The sequence below is a fragment of the Ochotona princeps genome, chromosome 33, assembly GCF_030435755.1.
Source record: "Ochotona princeps isolate mOchPri1 chromosome 33, mOchPri1.hap1, whole genome shotgun sequence".
Lineage (NCBI taxonomy): Eukaryota > Metazoa > Chordata > Mammalia > Lagomorpha > Ochotonidae > Ochotona > Ochotona princeps.
In genome coordinates this window covers 6,218,919-6,233,229 of record NC_080864.1, presented here as the reverse complement: position 1 = coordinate 6,233,229, position 14,311 = coordinate 6,218,919, and the positions used below count along the sequence as shown (strand labels likewise).

The window sequence follows — 14,311 nt, the reverse complement described above, 5'->3', positions numbered from 1 at the left end:
CCGGGGGTACCCTGGTGTTTCAACAGAGAATGGGCTTATGGTAGTGTTTTTCCATTTATCAGATTTGTGTTTTATGTATTTGAAAAGATGGGAAAGAGACAGAGGGAGAGACCTTTTGCCACTCCACAAGAGCCAGAGCTGGGCCAGGCTGGAGCCAGGGGTCAGGAGCTCCATCTGGGTCTCCCATGTAGGTGAGAGGGGCTCAGGCATTTGGGCACAATCTCCGCTGCTTCTCCAGGCCGCATTAGCAAGGGAGCTGGATGGGAAATGGAGCATCCGGGACTCGAACCGGTGCCCACGTGATTCCAGCCGTTGGCAGGCAGAGGCTTAAGTGTGTTAGGCCACTGTGGGGCTTTCCTGCAGGATGGTGGTCTGGTTAGGAAGTTGTAGCAACACGAACACGTACGTGGGACATGCACCGCCCCTCACGCACACTCGTCACACCTGCCGTCCTGCACACACACACACACACACACACACACACACCCCGTCTGCAGTTCACAGCCACACACCCACGCGGGCGCCCGTGTGTCCCACAGCGCTTGAACTCACACTCAGTCATGCCTGCCCACACGCAAACATGCGTGCCCCATGGCATCTGGGGAGCCTGAGGGCACACATGTGCAAATAGCCCCAAGAAGTGGTCCAGTCCATCCAGAGATTTTTGCGTTTTCTTTCTTTTTATTTTTTTGATGATTTACTTATTGGGAAAGGCAGAGTTACAGAGAGAGAGAGAGAGAGAGAGAGAGAGAGAGAGAGAGAGAGAGAGAGAGATCTAACCACTAGCCATAAAGAGATCTAGCCACTAGCCATAATGGCTGGGGCTGGGCCAGGCTGTGGCCAGGAACCAGGAGCTTTTTCTATATGGATGCTGATTCATATCCCATCCAGCTGCCCCACTTCCCATCCAGCTCCCTGCTTGTGGCCTGGGAGAGCAGTCGAGGATGGCGCAAAGCCTTGGGGACTCTGCACTGCACGGGAGACCCAGAAGAAGCTCCTGGCTCCTGGCTTCAGACTGGCTCAGCTCTGGCCATTGCGGCTCACTTGGGGAGTGAACCATCGGACGGAAGATCTTGCTCTCTGTCTCTCCTCCTCTCTGTAACTCTAACAAAGGAAAGAGCTGGGACATGTTCAGCGTGGCTACATTCTTCCCCCTCCCCCGCCACGCATGGTCCACTCTGAAGCAGGCTGGAACCCTGTGGCAAAGTGTGAACTGCTGCCCAATGGAAGCACATGTGGACACCCCCGCAAGGCACACCGCAGCAAGGACACAGGCTCACCCACGCACCGTCAACCCCCTCCCTCCCCAAACACTGCCGACACACACACACACACACACACACTATCATTTGTACACAGATCCAATAACAGCCACAAACCACACCTCCGCCCACAAATACACAAGAAGACATCAATCACACCCTCCTACGCTCCAGGAACACGCCCATGCATACACCATGGACGCTGCCGTCCACCCACACGGTAACAGCACACACAACACACATTGCATGGGCCTGGCGCAGTAGCCTAGTGGCTAGAGTCCTCGCCTTGCACACCTGGGATCTCATATGGGCGCTGGTTTGTATCCCGGATGCTCCACTTCCCATCCAGCTCCCTGCCTGGGGCCTGGGAAATCAGTCGAGGGCGGCCCAAAGCCTTGGGCCCCTGCACCTGCGTGTGGGAGACCCGGAAGAAGCTCTACGCTCCTGGCTTCAGATTGGCTCAGCTCCAGCTCTTGCAGCCCTCTGGGGGAGTGAACTGGCAGATGGAAGATTTCTCTTTGCTCTCCATAAATCCGTTCTTAATAAAAATGAATAAATTAAAAAAAAAAAAGATGCCACTGGCAACGCTGGCTTCCCATGTCAGTGGGCATGGGTTCAAGTCCCGGCTCTTGCCCTTCCAGCTTCCCGCTTATGCACGCCGTCGGGGGCAGCGTCCAGGGCTCAAGGACTGAGGCCCCCTGCCCCCCACTTGGCAGAGCTGGAGTTCTGGTTGCCTGGTTTTTGCCTGGCGCAACCGGAATGTTGGGGGCATCTGGGCCGGGGGCGTGGGGGGAGTGACCCGGCACATGGAGATCTCTCTCTGTGTAGCTGTCTTTCCACTATAGGAAAATAAACTCATGATGGAAACACCAGAACGCACGCGCACGCTTGGTCACATTCAAGTCCAGAGGAGACCAAAACTTTGTGGAGCATGAAATTTCCAAAAAAAAAAAATCAATGGATATAGAGGTCCCCTTGATGGATTTGGAATCAGGCGTACAAATGGGGGACACCGCGCCCAGATCAGGGAGGCGCTCCACAGAGGTAGCAAAGCAGACGCGCCTTCCTGCGACCACACCAACAGGTGCATCAACGCATCCACATTTCTCCCCCTGCAGGTGCTCCAGATCCGGGAAGAGAGGGGCGCCCCAGGCGCGCACCACACACACACACACACACGCACACGCACGCACGCGCTCCTGCGCAGCACCCCCACCCGCTCGCCAGCCCCGCAAGCCCCTGGCCAGCCCTGCCCAAGGGAGACCCCGCGGTTTTTGCACTGAGGTGGTTAGTCAGGCCAGGCCAGGCCAGGCCAGGGCACCCAAGCCCCGGGGTCGGGATCCGGGCGCAGGAGGCGGGGCGCACCTGGGCTCCGCCTGCACCAGGGGCGGGACCGACGCAGCGTCGCCCGCGTTAGCCGCACCTGGCTCCGCAGCCCCGGCAAGCAGGCTCCGGGAGCACCGGCTCCAACCCAGCCCGGTCGCCGGGAAGCACCGGTGCCCGCAGTCCCGGCGCCGCCATGGTGGAGGCGGCGCCCCCCGGGCCCGGGCCGCTCCGAAGGACCTTCCTGGTGCCCGAGATCAAATCGTTGGATCAGTACGATTTCTCGCGAGCCAAGGCGGCGGCGAGCCTGGCGTGGGTGCTGCGGGCCGCGTTCGGGGGTGCAGGTACCGGGGGGCCTGGGCTGGGGAGGTGGCGCCGGGCTCGGGCGCGGCAGGTGCGGGGTTGGGGGCGGGGCGCCCGGGGCCGTGGGAACAATAGGGCCGGCCGCCGGGGGTCGCCGGGCCTCGGGCCCCGCCGCAGCCGGGCCTCCGGGCTTCCTGCTGGGCCCCGGAGGTGGACTTTGCTCGGGAACGGCGCTGGAGGGGGTGGGGCAGGCGGCCCGGCTGGGCCCCGGCAAGACGCGGGAATTGGGGTCCGTAGGTGAGGCGGGGAGGAGTGTACGGCCCGGAGAGAGGACACCCCGCACCCCCCGCACCCCGGCGCTGGGCCTTAGCTCTCAGCTCCCCCTCTTCACCCAGGGCTTCCCTTGACGTGCCCTCCAACCCCCCCCCCCAGACTTTTTTTTTTTTGCACGCCCTGCGCCCCCCCAGGACCCCAGCCCGGCGCCGCAGCCGGAGGCCCCCACGCGCACAGCAGCCCGCGTCGGCCCTGCGGCGCTGCGGGCGGGCGGCGCCCGCCTGCCCGGGAGCCCCCCATCCTTCCCTCGTGCGGCTGGCAGCTGGGACTCGATTGCTCCCATCGGCCGAAGAGGAGGAGAGACGAGGCGTGCGCCTGGGCTGGGGGGCTCCGGGGTGCTCCCCCATCCCTTCCCCCTCGCCCCCAGGGCTGCCGCGGCGTCGGCGGAGTGGTGAGGGGTGGGTGGTGGGGCCGTGGGGGGAGGTCCCCAGGATCGGAGGCCCCGCGGGCTCTGGCTTCCTGCGCCCCGAGGCCAGAGTCGGGAAGCTGGGGGCCTGGCCTTGGGGGACAGACAGGTTCATTTAAGTCTGGGCCTTCCTGGGAGCCCCGGGGACGCACCGCTCTGCGCCTGGCCCTGCCCTCTTGGCACGGGCTGGGCATGGCCCATCCCCCTTCCGGGTGGCCTGGCTGGTCAACCTGTTCCGAACGTCCGGCTGCTGGTTCCGCCCTAGCCTAGCCTGTCCTCTCACTTATCTTTCTCTCTCTCTCTCTCTCTCTCTCTCTCTCATGCACCCCCCCAACCCATGCACGCCCTACTGTGTGCTGAGGGCAAAAGGGGGTGGGGGGACCAGGGGCTGCCTCCCCTGCCCCTCGCGCGTTGCAGCTGGTGGTGGAGCGGTTGTGGCCTTCTCTAACCTCTCGTTCTCTGAGCTTCCAGAATTGATGTGCAATTGACCAGTGTCTAGGAGAATTGGTGGGTCACCCCGCTGGGTACCAAGGCCATGCGGTGGCCCTGGACAGCACCACCCCACCCCACCCCACCTACTCCCCCCCTCCGCCAGCGCCACCTTTTGCAAGGTTGTTGGGGGCAACAGAAGGTTTCACAGCACAGCTGGCTGGCTCAGGGCACCTGCTGGGTCGACCCTAGGGTGATTGAGATGGGGGGTGTGGATCCAGTTTCCATCCCATTCTGCAGAAAGGAAAGTGAAGCCTCCACCCAGGGGTGCTGGTCTCATTGGTCCCTAAGGTCCCCATGCCTGGGCCACCCATACTGGTGAGGGTCAAGTTCAGTGTGGTGGGGCCTCTTGGCGTCCCACCACCACCTTCCCTGCAACCTGCCTGCCTTAAACCAGGTGTGTGTGTGTGGGGGGGGGGAAGGGGTGAGGAAGAAAGGGCAGAGCCCCTCCTGCCCGCCACCACCACATTTGTGAGTGTCAGGTGCCAGGAGAGGGTAGCAGAATTTCCACTGTGTATGTGTGTGTGTGGGGGGGGATGGGCATGAAACCGGATCATGCCAGCTTAGAGTGCTGGAGTAGGAGGTGGCAGTCTGGCCCGGGCCAGGAGATGCCAGCTGGAGCCTGGGCTGCGGCTGTGGGAGTGGGCAAGGGGGAAGGAGACCCCCACGTGTGCAGGTTGGAGGGGTGGAGGGAATGAGTGGGGTGTGTGTGTGTGTGTGTGTGTGTGTGTGTGTGTGTGGGCCCTAGGAGTCTCCAAGGGACAAGATCTGACCTGCTCCCTCTGCCGCCCAGCAGGGGGGCCCCCCAGGCGCAGGTGGGAAGGGGCCATGGGTGTTGGAATGCTGGGAGATAAGGGTGGGGTTATCATCCAAGATAAGGTTTGTTTGGGGTAAGTTGGGCTTCTTGGTATGCGAGGGTTTGCTAGCCACGGGGGGCCCGGGTCCTGTTTTTATTTATTTATTTATTTTTTCTTCCCTCGTCTGTGCAGTGGGTTCAGGTGATAGCAGGATGCGGTGAGTGGAGTAAACAGATGGTTAAGTGAGTAGAGCTGTGCCGGCTGCCAGAGTAAGCCACGCTGCTAAGCCACGCACACGTGCCCCGCTGGAGATGTGCCTGGAAACATGTGGCACGAATAGCTGAGTTTGCTTGGGGGCAAAGACAGTTTGAAATCCACGCAGAGGGGGGAAGATGTGTGTGGAAAAAAAAAAAACAACAAAACAGCAGAAATGGCTGTGGTATACCAAAGCAAACTTCCCCTTTAAGGTTGATTTATTCAAGGATTTGTTTTATTATGTTTTTATTGGAAAGTCAGATATAGCGAGAAAGATCTTCCATCCGCTGGTTCACTCCCCAAGTGGCCACATCGGACAGAGCTGAGCCGATCCAAAGCCAGGAGCCAGGAGCTTCTTCTGCGTCTCCCACATGGGTGCAGGGTCCCAAGGCTTTGGGCCATCCTCGACTGCTTTCCCAGGCCACAAGCAGGGAGCTGGATGGGAAATGGAACATCCGGGATATGAACCGGTGTCCATATGGGATCCCAGTGAATGCAAGGCGAGGACTTTTGCCACCAGGCTACTGCGCCGGGCCCAAGATTTATTTGTATTTGTTTAAATAGTGGGGTGGGGTGGACTGGTGCAGTGGTTCAATAGGCTGATTCTTCGTGTGCCAGCGCTACTAGCATTCTAATATGGGCGCTGGCTCATGTCTCAGCTGCTCCACTTCCCATCCAGCTCCCTGCTTGTGGCCTGGGAAAGCAGCCGAGGACGGCCCAAAGCCTTGGGACCCTGCACCCGTGTGGGAGACCCGGAAGAGGCTCCTGGTTCCTGGCTTTGGATCAGTCAGCTCTGATCGTTACAGCCATTTGGGGAGTGAACCAGGAAATGGAATATTCCTTTCCCTCCCTCCTTCCCTCTCTCTTCCTCCCTTCCTTTTATCTCCCTCTCCCTCTCTGTAAATCTGCCTTTCCAATACAAACACAAAAAAAAGCGTAAAGAATAAGGAAATAAATAAAAGGCTGGGTGAGGAGAGGAGAGAGAGGTCTTTCATCTACTGGTTCACTCCCCAAATGGATGCAGTGGCCAGGGAGCCAGGTTAGGCCAAAAAGCAAGAGCCTGCTGCACCTCCCAGCTCACCCATCAGTGCAGGCGTCCCAGCGCTTGGGCCGTCCTCTGCTGCTTTTCCCGGCATATTAGCAGCAAGGAGCTAGATGGGAAGTGCGGCAGCCAGGACTTGACACAGGTGATGTGGGGTTGCAGGCAGGGGCTTCATGGGCTATGCCACAACACCAGCCGCTGAACTTGTCTCTCAACTCCATGTTTCCCATGACCGTTCGAAGGTTCCTGGCATACTGGCTTCGGAAAACTTGGTTCAAAACAGAGCATATCAAAGCTCTTTTATTCGACTCACCTTGGAATGCTGGCCTGGACGGATGTTGGTTTGGATAAGCTGTATTGCTCAATGCATGTTGCTTGTTACTATCCAAAAAGTAAAATACTTGAAAGTCAAAATTACAGAGAAAAGAGAGAGACGGAGAGAAATTCTTCCATCTGTAGGTTTACTCCTCAAATGGCTGCAATGGCCAGAGTAGGGATGGTCTGAAGCCAGGAGCCTGGAGTTTCTTTGAGGTCTCCCACCTGGGTGCAGGGGCCCAAGGCTGTGGGTCATCCTCCGCTACTTTCCCAGGCCATTATCAAGGAGCTAGATCAGAAATTCACCGGTTCTAATCCCAGCAGCTCCATTTCCCATCCAGCTCCCTGCCTGTGGCCTGGGAAAGCAGTGGAGGACGGCCCAAGGCCTTGGGACCCTGCACCTGCGTGGGAGACCTGGAGGAGGCTCCTGGCTCCTGGCTTCAGATTGGCTTAGTTCCAGTATTTAAGGCCACTTGGGGAGTGAATTATCAGACGGAAGATCATCCTCTCTGTCTCTCCTCCTCTCTATATATCTGACTTTCCAATAAAAATATTTAAAAAAATTTTTGGTAGGCAGTGATAGCTTTTTTTTTTTTTTTTTTTTTTTTTTTAAGATGTATTGATTTAAAAGGGTCGAGTTGGAGAAGTCTTCCACCTGCTGTTGGCCACAACAGCCTATAGCCAGGAGCCAGGAGCTCCATCCGGCTGTCTCACAGGAGTGGTAGGGCCCCCAGTACTTGGTCCATCCCCCTGCCACCTTCCCAGGTGGCATTAGTAAGGAGCTGACTTGCCGGGATTCGAACTGACACTGTGATGCGGGTCGCAGCATCCCGGGCCTCAGCAGCACACTGGCCGCCGCCAGACTTCCTTGCCAAATGGCAAATGGTTCGTGCACACTGTGCTATAGACGCCCCTGGCTCCCCAACCGCCACCCCCCCCCCCCAAGCAGCGTCAGGAGACGTTTTGGGCTGTGATTCCTAGGCAGGTGTTGGCTGCATGAGCCACATTGCCACAGGAAACATCTGGAACGGACTCCGTTGGAATTTGTAGATGGGAGCAGGGAGGGAGGACCAGTGGGGGAGCTGGGGCTGAGAAGATGGGGGGCAGGTGTTGGGGTATGGAGTGAGGAGGCTCAGGCGCTACAGGGAGTGGGGACAGGTTTGCAGCAAGTTGCCCAGGCTACAGCATCTTCCTGAGCTACAGCAGGCGGCCGTCACCCCACAGGCTGGGGAGTCAGTGTTGGGTCCAATAACACACAGGTGCCTGGGGGAGGAAGGTTTCCGGCCAGGGAAGGTGCTGAGCGGACGGAGATGGGGCCACCCCAGGTTCAGGGAGGAGGTCTGTGAGGCCGAATACAGGAGCCAGGCAGGGGAGGGGGCCGAGCGAGGGGTGGGAGTGGGGCACAAAGGGGGGGATAGAAGACCTGCTGGAATTGGCTTTACTTGCTTAAAAAAAAAAAATTGCATGTATTCTAGAGGCAGAATTCAAGAGAGAAAGCGAGACGGAGAGAGTGACTGTCCATTGGCCGGTTCACTTCTCCAATGGACCGGAATTTCACCCAGGTCCCTCGCTGGGTGGCAGGGACCCAAACACTTGGACAGCCCCTAAAAATCTCGGGGGTGGAGGGGGAACCACAGGGGCCAGGGTAGTGGTATAGCAGGTGCAGATTCCGCCTGCAATGCTGCCACTCCATATGGGCACCATTTCAAGTCCCCTCTGTCCCGTTTCTTTTCCAGCCCCCTGGGAAAGCGGCAGAGGATGGCTCAATTGCTTGGGTCTTTGCCATCCACGTAAGCGACCCACATGGGGTTTCCTGGCTCACAGCTTCAGTTTGGTCCCGCCCAGGCTGTTGTGGCCATGTCGGGGAGGAATCCAGCCGAGTGGAAGACCCCTCTCCATCTTGCTGTGTAACTGTGAGGGGCTGCAGGAACCCCACCCAGCTCTGGCTACGTCCCTGCTGAGCAGGGAGCTGGATCAGAGGCTGAGCAGCTATGGGTACCTGTGGTGGGAGGGCTGCAGGTGGCAGCTTACCGTGCTGTGCCACAACCCTTATCTACAGGGAGGAGGACTGCCCACATGGGCGAGGCACTAAGCAGGATGATCCAGTGTGAGTTTTAGGGAGTGGGAAAGCAGAAAGGGTGGAGAGACCAGGAGGTTGGGACGTCCCAGGAGAGCGGTCCCGGGACAGCTAGGCTTGGCGCAGGGCAAGTGGGAGGTGTCTGCTTTGGTAGGTCCCCTTCAGAAAGCTCCTGGGAAACTAGAATTACAAAATGAGTTTATTTGGGTACCTCCCCCAAATTTTGAAATGCACATAGCTTTTTTTTTTTTTTTCATAAAATACATTTTTTTGTTGTTGTTTTAAAAAAAAAAATTACCTGAAAGGCAGAGTTAGAGAGAGGCAGAGAGAGCTACCATTTTCTGGTTCATGCTCTCAAATGGTTGCAGGGGCCAGGAGACTCTTCTGGGTCTCCCATGTAGGTGCAGGGCCCAGGCATCTGCTGCTTTTCCCAGGCCACCAGCAGGGAGCTGGGTGGGAAGTGGAGCAACCGGGACACGAACCGGCGCCCATGTACGATGCACAGCATTGGTCCCGGGTTTTTGTTTTTTAAGACTGACTTTTCTTGGGAAGTCAGATTTACAGAGAGAAGAGACCAAAAAAAAAATCTTCCATCCCATGGTTCACTCCCCATGTGGCCGCAACGGTCGGAGCTGAGCCCATCTGAAGCCAGGAGCCAGGAGCTTCTTCCGGGTCTCCTACACGTGGGTGCAGGATCCCAAGGCTTTTGGCCATCCTCAACTGCTTTCCCAGGTCACAGCAGAGAGCTGGATGGGAAGTGGGGCCACCGGGATATGAACCGGTTGGCCATATAGGATCCTAGCACATACAAGGTGAAGATTTTATCCACCAGGCTACCGCACTGGGTCCTCAGATTTTAATTTTAAAGCATGATTTATTTGAAGAGGACACACGCGCACACACACACACACACACACACACGTTGGTTCACTCCCCAAAGAGCTGCAATGTTGAAGTGGGTCCAGGTGGAAGTAAGAAGCCTGGAACTCCATCCGGGTCTCCCAAGTGGGTGGCAAGGACCAAGCGCTTGTGCCCATCACCTGCTGCCTGCCAGAAACACCACAGGATGAGACCCCAATCCAGGTGCTCCCGTATGGGATGCGGGCATCCCAAACGTGATCTTACACACCTAACACCTACAGCTTCTCATCTTCTTAGGGTTCCCACGGCCCCTCACCCCCTGGGCAACCAACCCACTGGGCCCTGGACAGCCCAGATCCTTCCATGCCCACAACCTGCAAGTCTTGCTGTATGTAGGGTCTTGGCGTTTGTGCCTGGCAGGTTACCTGGCCTCCCAGTGTCTTACTCCGTGTGTGTGTGTATGTGTGTCGTGCGGCTCTCTGGCTGCTGGTTGGAGCAGGTGGCAGCCTGTGCAGGGGCAGGGGGCTGTGGCTGCCCCCCAGGGTTCTCATCTCCCTCTTTCCGGTCACCCCTACCTGCGCCCGCAGCCCCGCTGTGCCGTTCCAGCCGGTGATGGTACAAGTGTTGGGTCCCACGCAGGCTCGTCCTTGCCCCTCACCCCTTCCCGGGGCGGGGTGCATGAGGCAGCCCTGACCCTGTCCCCCGTTCCCCTTCACCCCTGCGGTGTGCAAGCTGCAGCCCTGACCCCTGTACCCCCTCACCCCTGCGGGGTGCACTCTGCAGCCCTGACCCTGTCCCCGTTCCCCTCACCCCTGCAGAGCACGTGCCCCCGGAGCTGTGGGAGCCCTTCTACACCGACCAGTACGCGCAGGAGCACGTCAAGCCCCCGGTGACGCGGCTGCTGCTCTCGGCCGAGCTCTACTGCCGGGCCTGGCGCCAGGCGCTGCCGCAGCTCGAGACGCCGCCCAGCCCCTCGGCGCTGCTGGCCCTGCTGGCCCGGAGGGGCACGGTGCCCGCGCTGCCCGAGCGCCCGGTGCGGGAGGCCGACCTGCGGCACCAGCCCATCCTCATGGTAGCTCCACCTCTGCCCTGGGGTCCCTGCCCCTGAGTCCCTGCCCCGGGCCCAGCTTGAGCCCCGCCCAAAGCCACTCCCACTGGGACTGGCTCCGCCCAAGCTCCTCCCACCAGCTCGAACCCCGCCCCAAGTCCTCCCCCTGGGACTGACACCGCCCCAAGCTCCTCCCACCAGCTCGGCCCCTCCCACAGGCTCTTCCCACCAGCTCTGCCCCACCTCAAGCTCCTCCCACCAGGTTCGGCCCCGCCCCAAGCTCCTCCCACAGGCTCCGCCCCACCCCAAGCTCCTCCCACCAAGCGCTGCCCCACCCCAAGCTCCTGCCACAGGCTCCGCTCACCAGGCCTGGCCCCGCCCCAAGCTCCTCCCCTGCCCCAAGCCCCTCCTACCAGATTCGGCCCCGCCCCAAGCTCTCCCCACCAGGACTGACCCCTCCCACTGGGCCTAGCCTTGTCCACAAGCTCCTCCCACTAGGCTCGGCCCCGCCCCAAGCCCCTCCCACCAGGGTCAGCTCCTCCATCAAAGACTGGCTCCTCCTACAGGCTAGGTTCCTCCCTCAAGCTCCTCCCATCAACCCTGGCTCCTCCCACAGGCTCCTCCCACCAGCCCTGGCTCCTCCCCTCCAGCTCCACTCACCAGGACCGGCCCCTCCTCTCAAATCCCACCCACCATGCCCGGCACCTCCTGGGGCAGCTCATTGCAGACCCCTAGCCTGGTGCTTCCTCTCAGTCCCGCCCTCTGCAGCCCCTGCACTCCCCACTTTGGAGTTGGGGGTCCGGGTCTCATCCAGTGGACGTGTCCCCCACAGGGAGCCCACCTGGCCGTCATTGATGCCCTCATGGTGGCCTTTGCCTTTGAGTGGACCAAGCCACTGCCCGGGCCCTTGGCCATGACCAGCCTGGAGCACAAGCTGCTTTTCTGGGTGGACTCGGTAGGTGGGTGCCTGGGACAGGGTGGGGGGACCGGTATGGACAGTCCAACTGTCCTGAGCGAGTGCTGACCCCCCACTGCTCCCTGCACCCCCAGACTGTGCGCCGGCTGCAGGAGAAGACGGAGCAGGAAGCAGCTCAGCGTGCGACCCCAGCGACCCCCACGGACGGGGCAGCCCCGGCGCAACCATCGGTGAGGCCTGGGCAGGGCAGCTGGACATGGGAGGATTGGGTGGCCAGGGCTGGCTGGACCTCGCCTCCATTCCTGGAGGGGCGGGCTGGAGGTGACTCTACTCCCCCTGTTTTTTCTCTCTCTCTCTTTTCCTTTCCGGCCTCAGTGCCCCACACGCTGGTATTGGAAGCTGGTTCCTGTAAGTGGGGCTCCCTGTCTGCCCCGCCTGCCTGTCCCACCGTGGCTGTCTGCCCTTGTGTGTCTGTGACCCACCTGCCTGTCTGCACCCCCTCTTGCCTGCCTCCCCTTTCTGCCCCCAGGGCTGTGAGCAAAGGAGGTGGGACCCTTCCCCAGCCCCAATCCTGGAGATACTACTCCCCCCAACCCCATGAGTTCCAGAAGGGACAACACCCTCCATCCACACCATTATCTGAAAGGTTGTCCCTTTGAGCCCAAGTCGGGGAGACCTCTGCCCACCCCCAATCCAGGAGACGCCAAACTCCTGCCCCAATAGGCTACTTCCTTAAGAAAAAATGGAGTCTCACTGGACTGTGGGATTCTGCACAAATCTAGAAATTTCTCTGTGGTTTGCAGAGAAACAAAGTGGGTAAGGTAAGGGCCGGAAGAGACCCCCACCTTTGCTCACTTCTCCCCACCCTGGGGCCTGGATAGGGGTTTGGGGTACAACCCTTCCTGTGCCTACCTACTTCCTGCCATCCAGCTGGGGGCCTGGGTCTTTTGGGGGTGGCGAATGTCTTGCATGGGAGGCTGTTCTGTGGGGCCCCTGTTGGCCAGGAGGAGGAGCTGGGGTTCCCCCTGCCAAGGCTGGCCAGAGCATGATTAAGGAGCTAGCTACACGGTACACGGCCAGGGCTCAGGACTCCCCCCCACTACCCCCGAGCTGGGCGTGGGCACCCAGCTGGCCAGCGCCCCTCCTGTCCCGCTGACGGCCGCTCCTCTTCCCCCAGCACGCAATTGCCTTCTGTTTGAAGGAGTCGGGGAACAGGCCCCCCATGGTAAAGTATCCCCCCGCCCCTCTAGCCCCGGGGCCCCAGGAAGCCCCTTGTCCCCTAGTCCTCGCTGCTGGCCTGGCTGCTCGCAGATACTGCCTCTCGGTGCTGTTTCCTCTCCTGCTCCAGGCTGGCCTCTCCCCAACTCTCTGGCTCTGGGATTCCGTCCCACCCCTCCGTCTCCGGCTGCCCTGCCTCCTCCTCATGATGGAAACCCTAGGCCTCTCCCATCTTCCTCCTCCTCCTCCTCCCTGCCCTAGCCTGCATGATCTCTGGCCTGCTCAGCCTGTCTGACCCGCTTACTAACCGGACCCATCTCCTGCCCCTGCAGATCCGCTACCGCAAGGACCGCGCCATGGCCCGCCGTGCCCCCTGCTTCCCCACCGTCACCAGCCTTCAGGACCTGGCCAGCGGCGCTGCGCTGGCCGCCACCATCCACTGTTACTGTCCCCAGCTGCTGCGGCTTGAGGGTGAGTGGCTGAGAGCCCTGGAGTGTAGCCTCTGGGTTAGGCACAGTTTTCCCCATGATGAACTTGTGCGTGACCTTGCGTAAGCGTCCAGCTCCCCCGCCATGGTCAACCGCATGCTTCCTGGAACGTATTCTCCCAGCAGCTATAATATCCAGTGTGTCAGACCTATTTCTGCTGGCTAAACACGCTTGGGAAAGACCAAGATGGGTTGAGCAAGAAGTTAGTTTTTTTTTTTTTTTTTGTGGGGGCACACTTAGGCATCCCCGAGGGAGATTTGGGGGGGTCAGGACAAGGTTTTTAGGGGAGGCTGAAGGAGCTGTGTTATCACGGGCTATGCGTCTCCTGGCCCTGCCCGGCTTGTTAGAGTATGTTCCATAGGTAGCTGCCAGGAGCCAGGGTCCCTGTTGTCCTCTCTGCCTAACGCCAGGGACCCAGGCCTCCTGTCCCGCTCCCCCCCCCCAGAGGTGTGCCTCAAGGACCCCATGTCGGTGGCCGACAGCCTGTACAACCTGCAACTGGTACAGGATTTTTGTGCCTCCCGCCTCCCTCGCGGCTGCCCCCTGGCCCTGGAGGACTTGCTGTACGTCCCTCCGCCTCTCAAGGTAAAAGGCTCACTGGGCTGTCCCAGAGGTGAGGTGGGTTGGTGAGGGGGGAGAGGCTGTCCAGGGTGTACTGTGGCACCTGACTCCACTCCGCCCAGGTCAACCTGGTGGTGCTGCTGGCTGAGATGTTCATGTGTTTCGAGGTGCTCAAGCCTGACTTTGTGCGGGCTAAGGACTTGCCCGACGGCCACGGTGAGCCCCCCCACCGGGGGCCTGGGGGAGGGGAGGGCGGCAGTCCGGGTGCAACTGCCTGACCCCTGAACCTCCCCGCCCCTCCCACTTGTTGGTGCTGCAGCCGCCTCACCTCGGGGTACTGAGGCCTCCCCACCTCAGAACAGCAGCGGTGGCAGGTAGGGGTACCCCCTGCAAGGTGGGCGCTGGGCTGGGAGAGGTGGAGGTAGGTGGTGGTGGGGTGGAGTTGTGGAGGGGGGGGGGTCCCTCTGCCCCCCCCAGAGGCTAAAAGTAGGTTTCCGGGGCAGTTCTCCTGTCTTCAACTTCCGCCACCCGCTCCTGTCGCCTGGAGGTCCCCAGTCCACACTCCGAGGATCCACAGGTGAGGCTGGGGAGTGGGAGTGGGGAGGGACGGCACCTGT

General features: G+C 60.2%; 1 protein-coding gene across 1 annotated transcript in view; it reads left to right on the top strand.

Annotated features, from left to right (window-relative positions):
* CAMSAP3 (calmodulin regulated spectrin associated protein family member 3) overlaps positions 1-14,311 on the top strand; it is a 71,168-nt gene that overhangs the window by 52,340 nt on the left and 4,517 nt on the right. The window contains exons 2-12 of the mRNA XM_058658180.1: positions 2,771-2,929; positions 10,282-10,535; positions 11,344-11,466; positions 11,562-11,657; positions 11,803-11,835; positions 12,605-12,652; positions 12,978-13,116; positions 13,579-13,718; positions 13,817-13,910; positions 14,014-14,068; positions 14,198-14,271. Coding sequence (XP_058514163.1) covers positions 2,782-2,929; positions 10,282-10,535; positions 11,344-11,466; positions 11,562-11,657; positions 11,803-11,835; positions 12,605-12,652; positions 12,978-13,116; positions 13,579-13,718; positions 13,817-13,910; positions 14,014-14,068; positions 14,198-14,271 — 1,204 coding nt within the window. The 5' untranslated portion in view covers positions 2,771-2,781. The remainder of the gene's footprint in view (positions 1-2,770; positions 2,930-10,281; positions 10,536-11,343; positions 11,467-11,561; positions 11,658-11,802; positions 11,836-12,604; positions 12,653-12,977; positions 13,117-13,578; positions 13,719-13,816; positions 13,911-14,013; positions 14,069-14,197; positions 14,272-14,311) is intronic.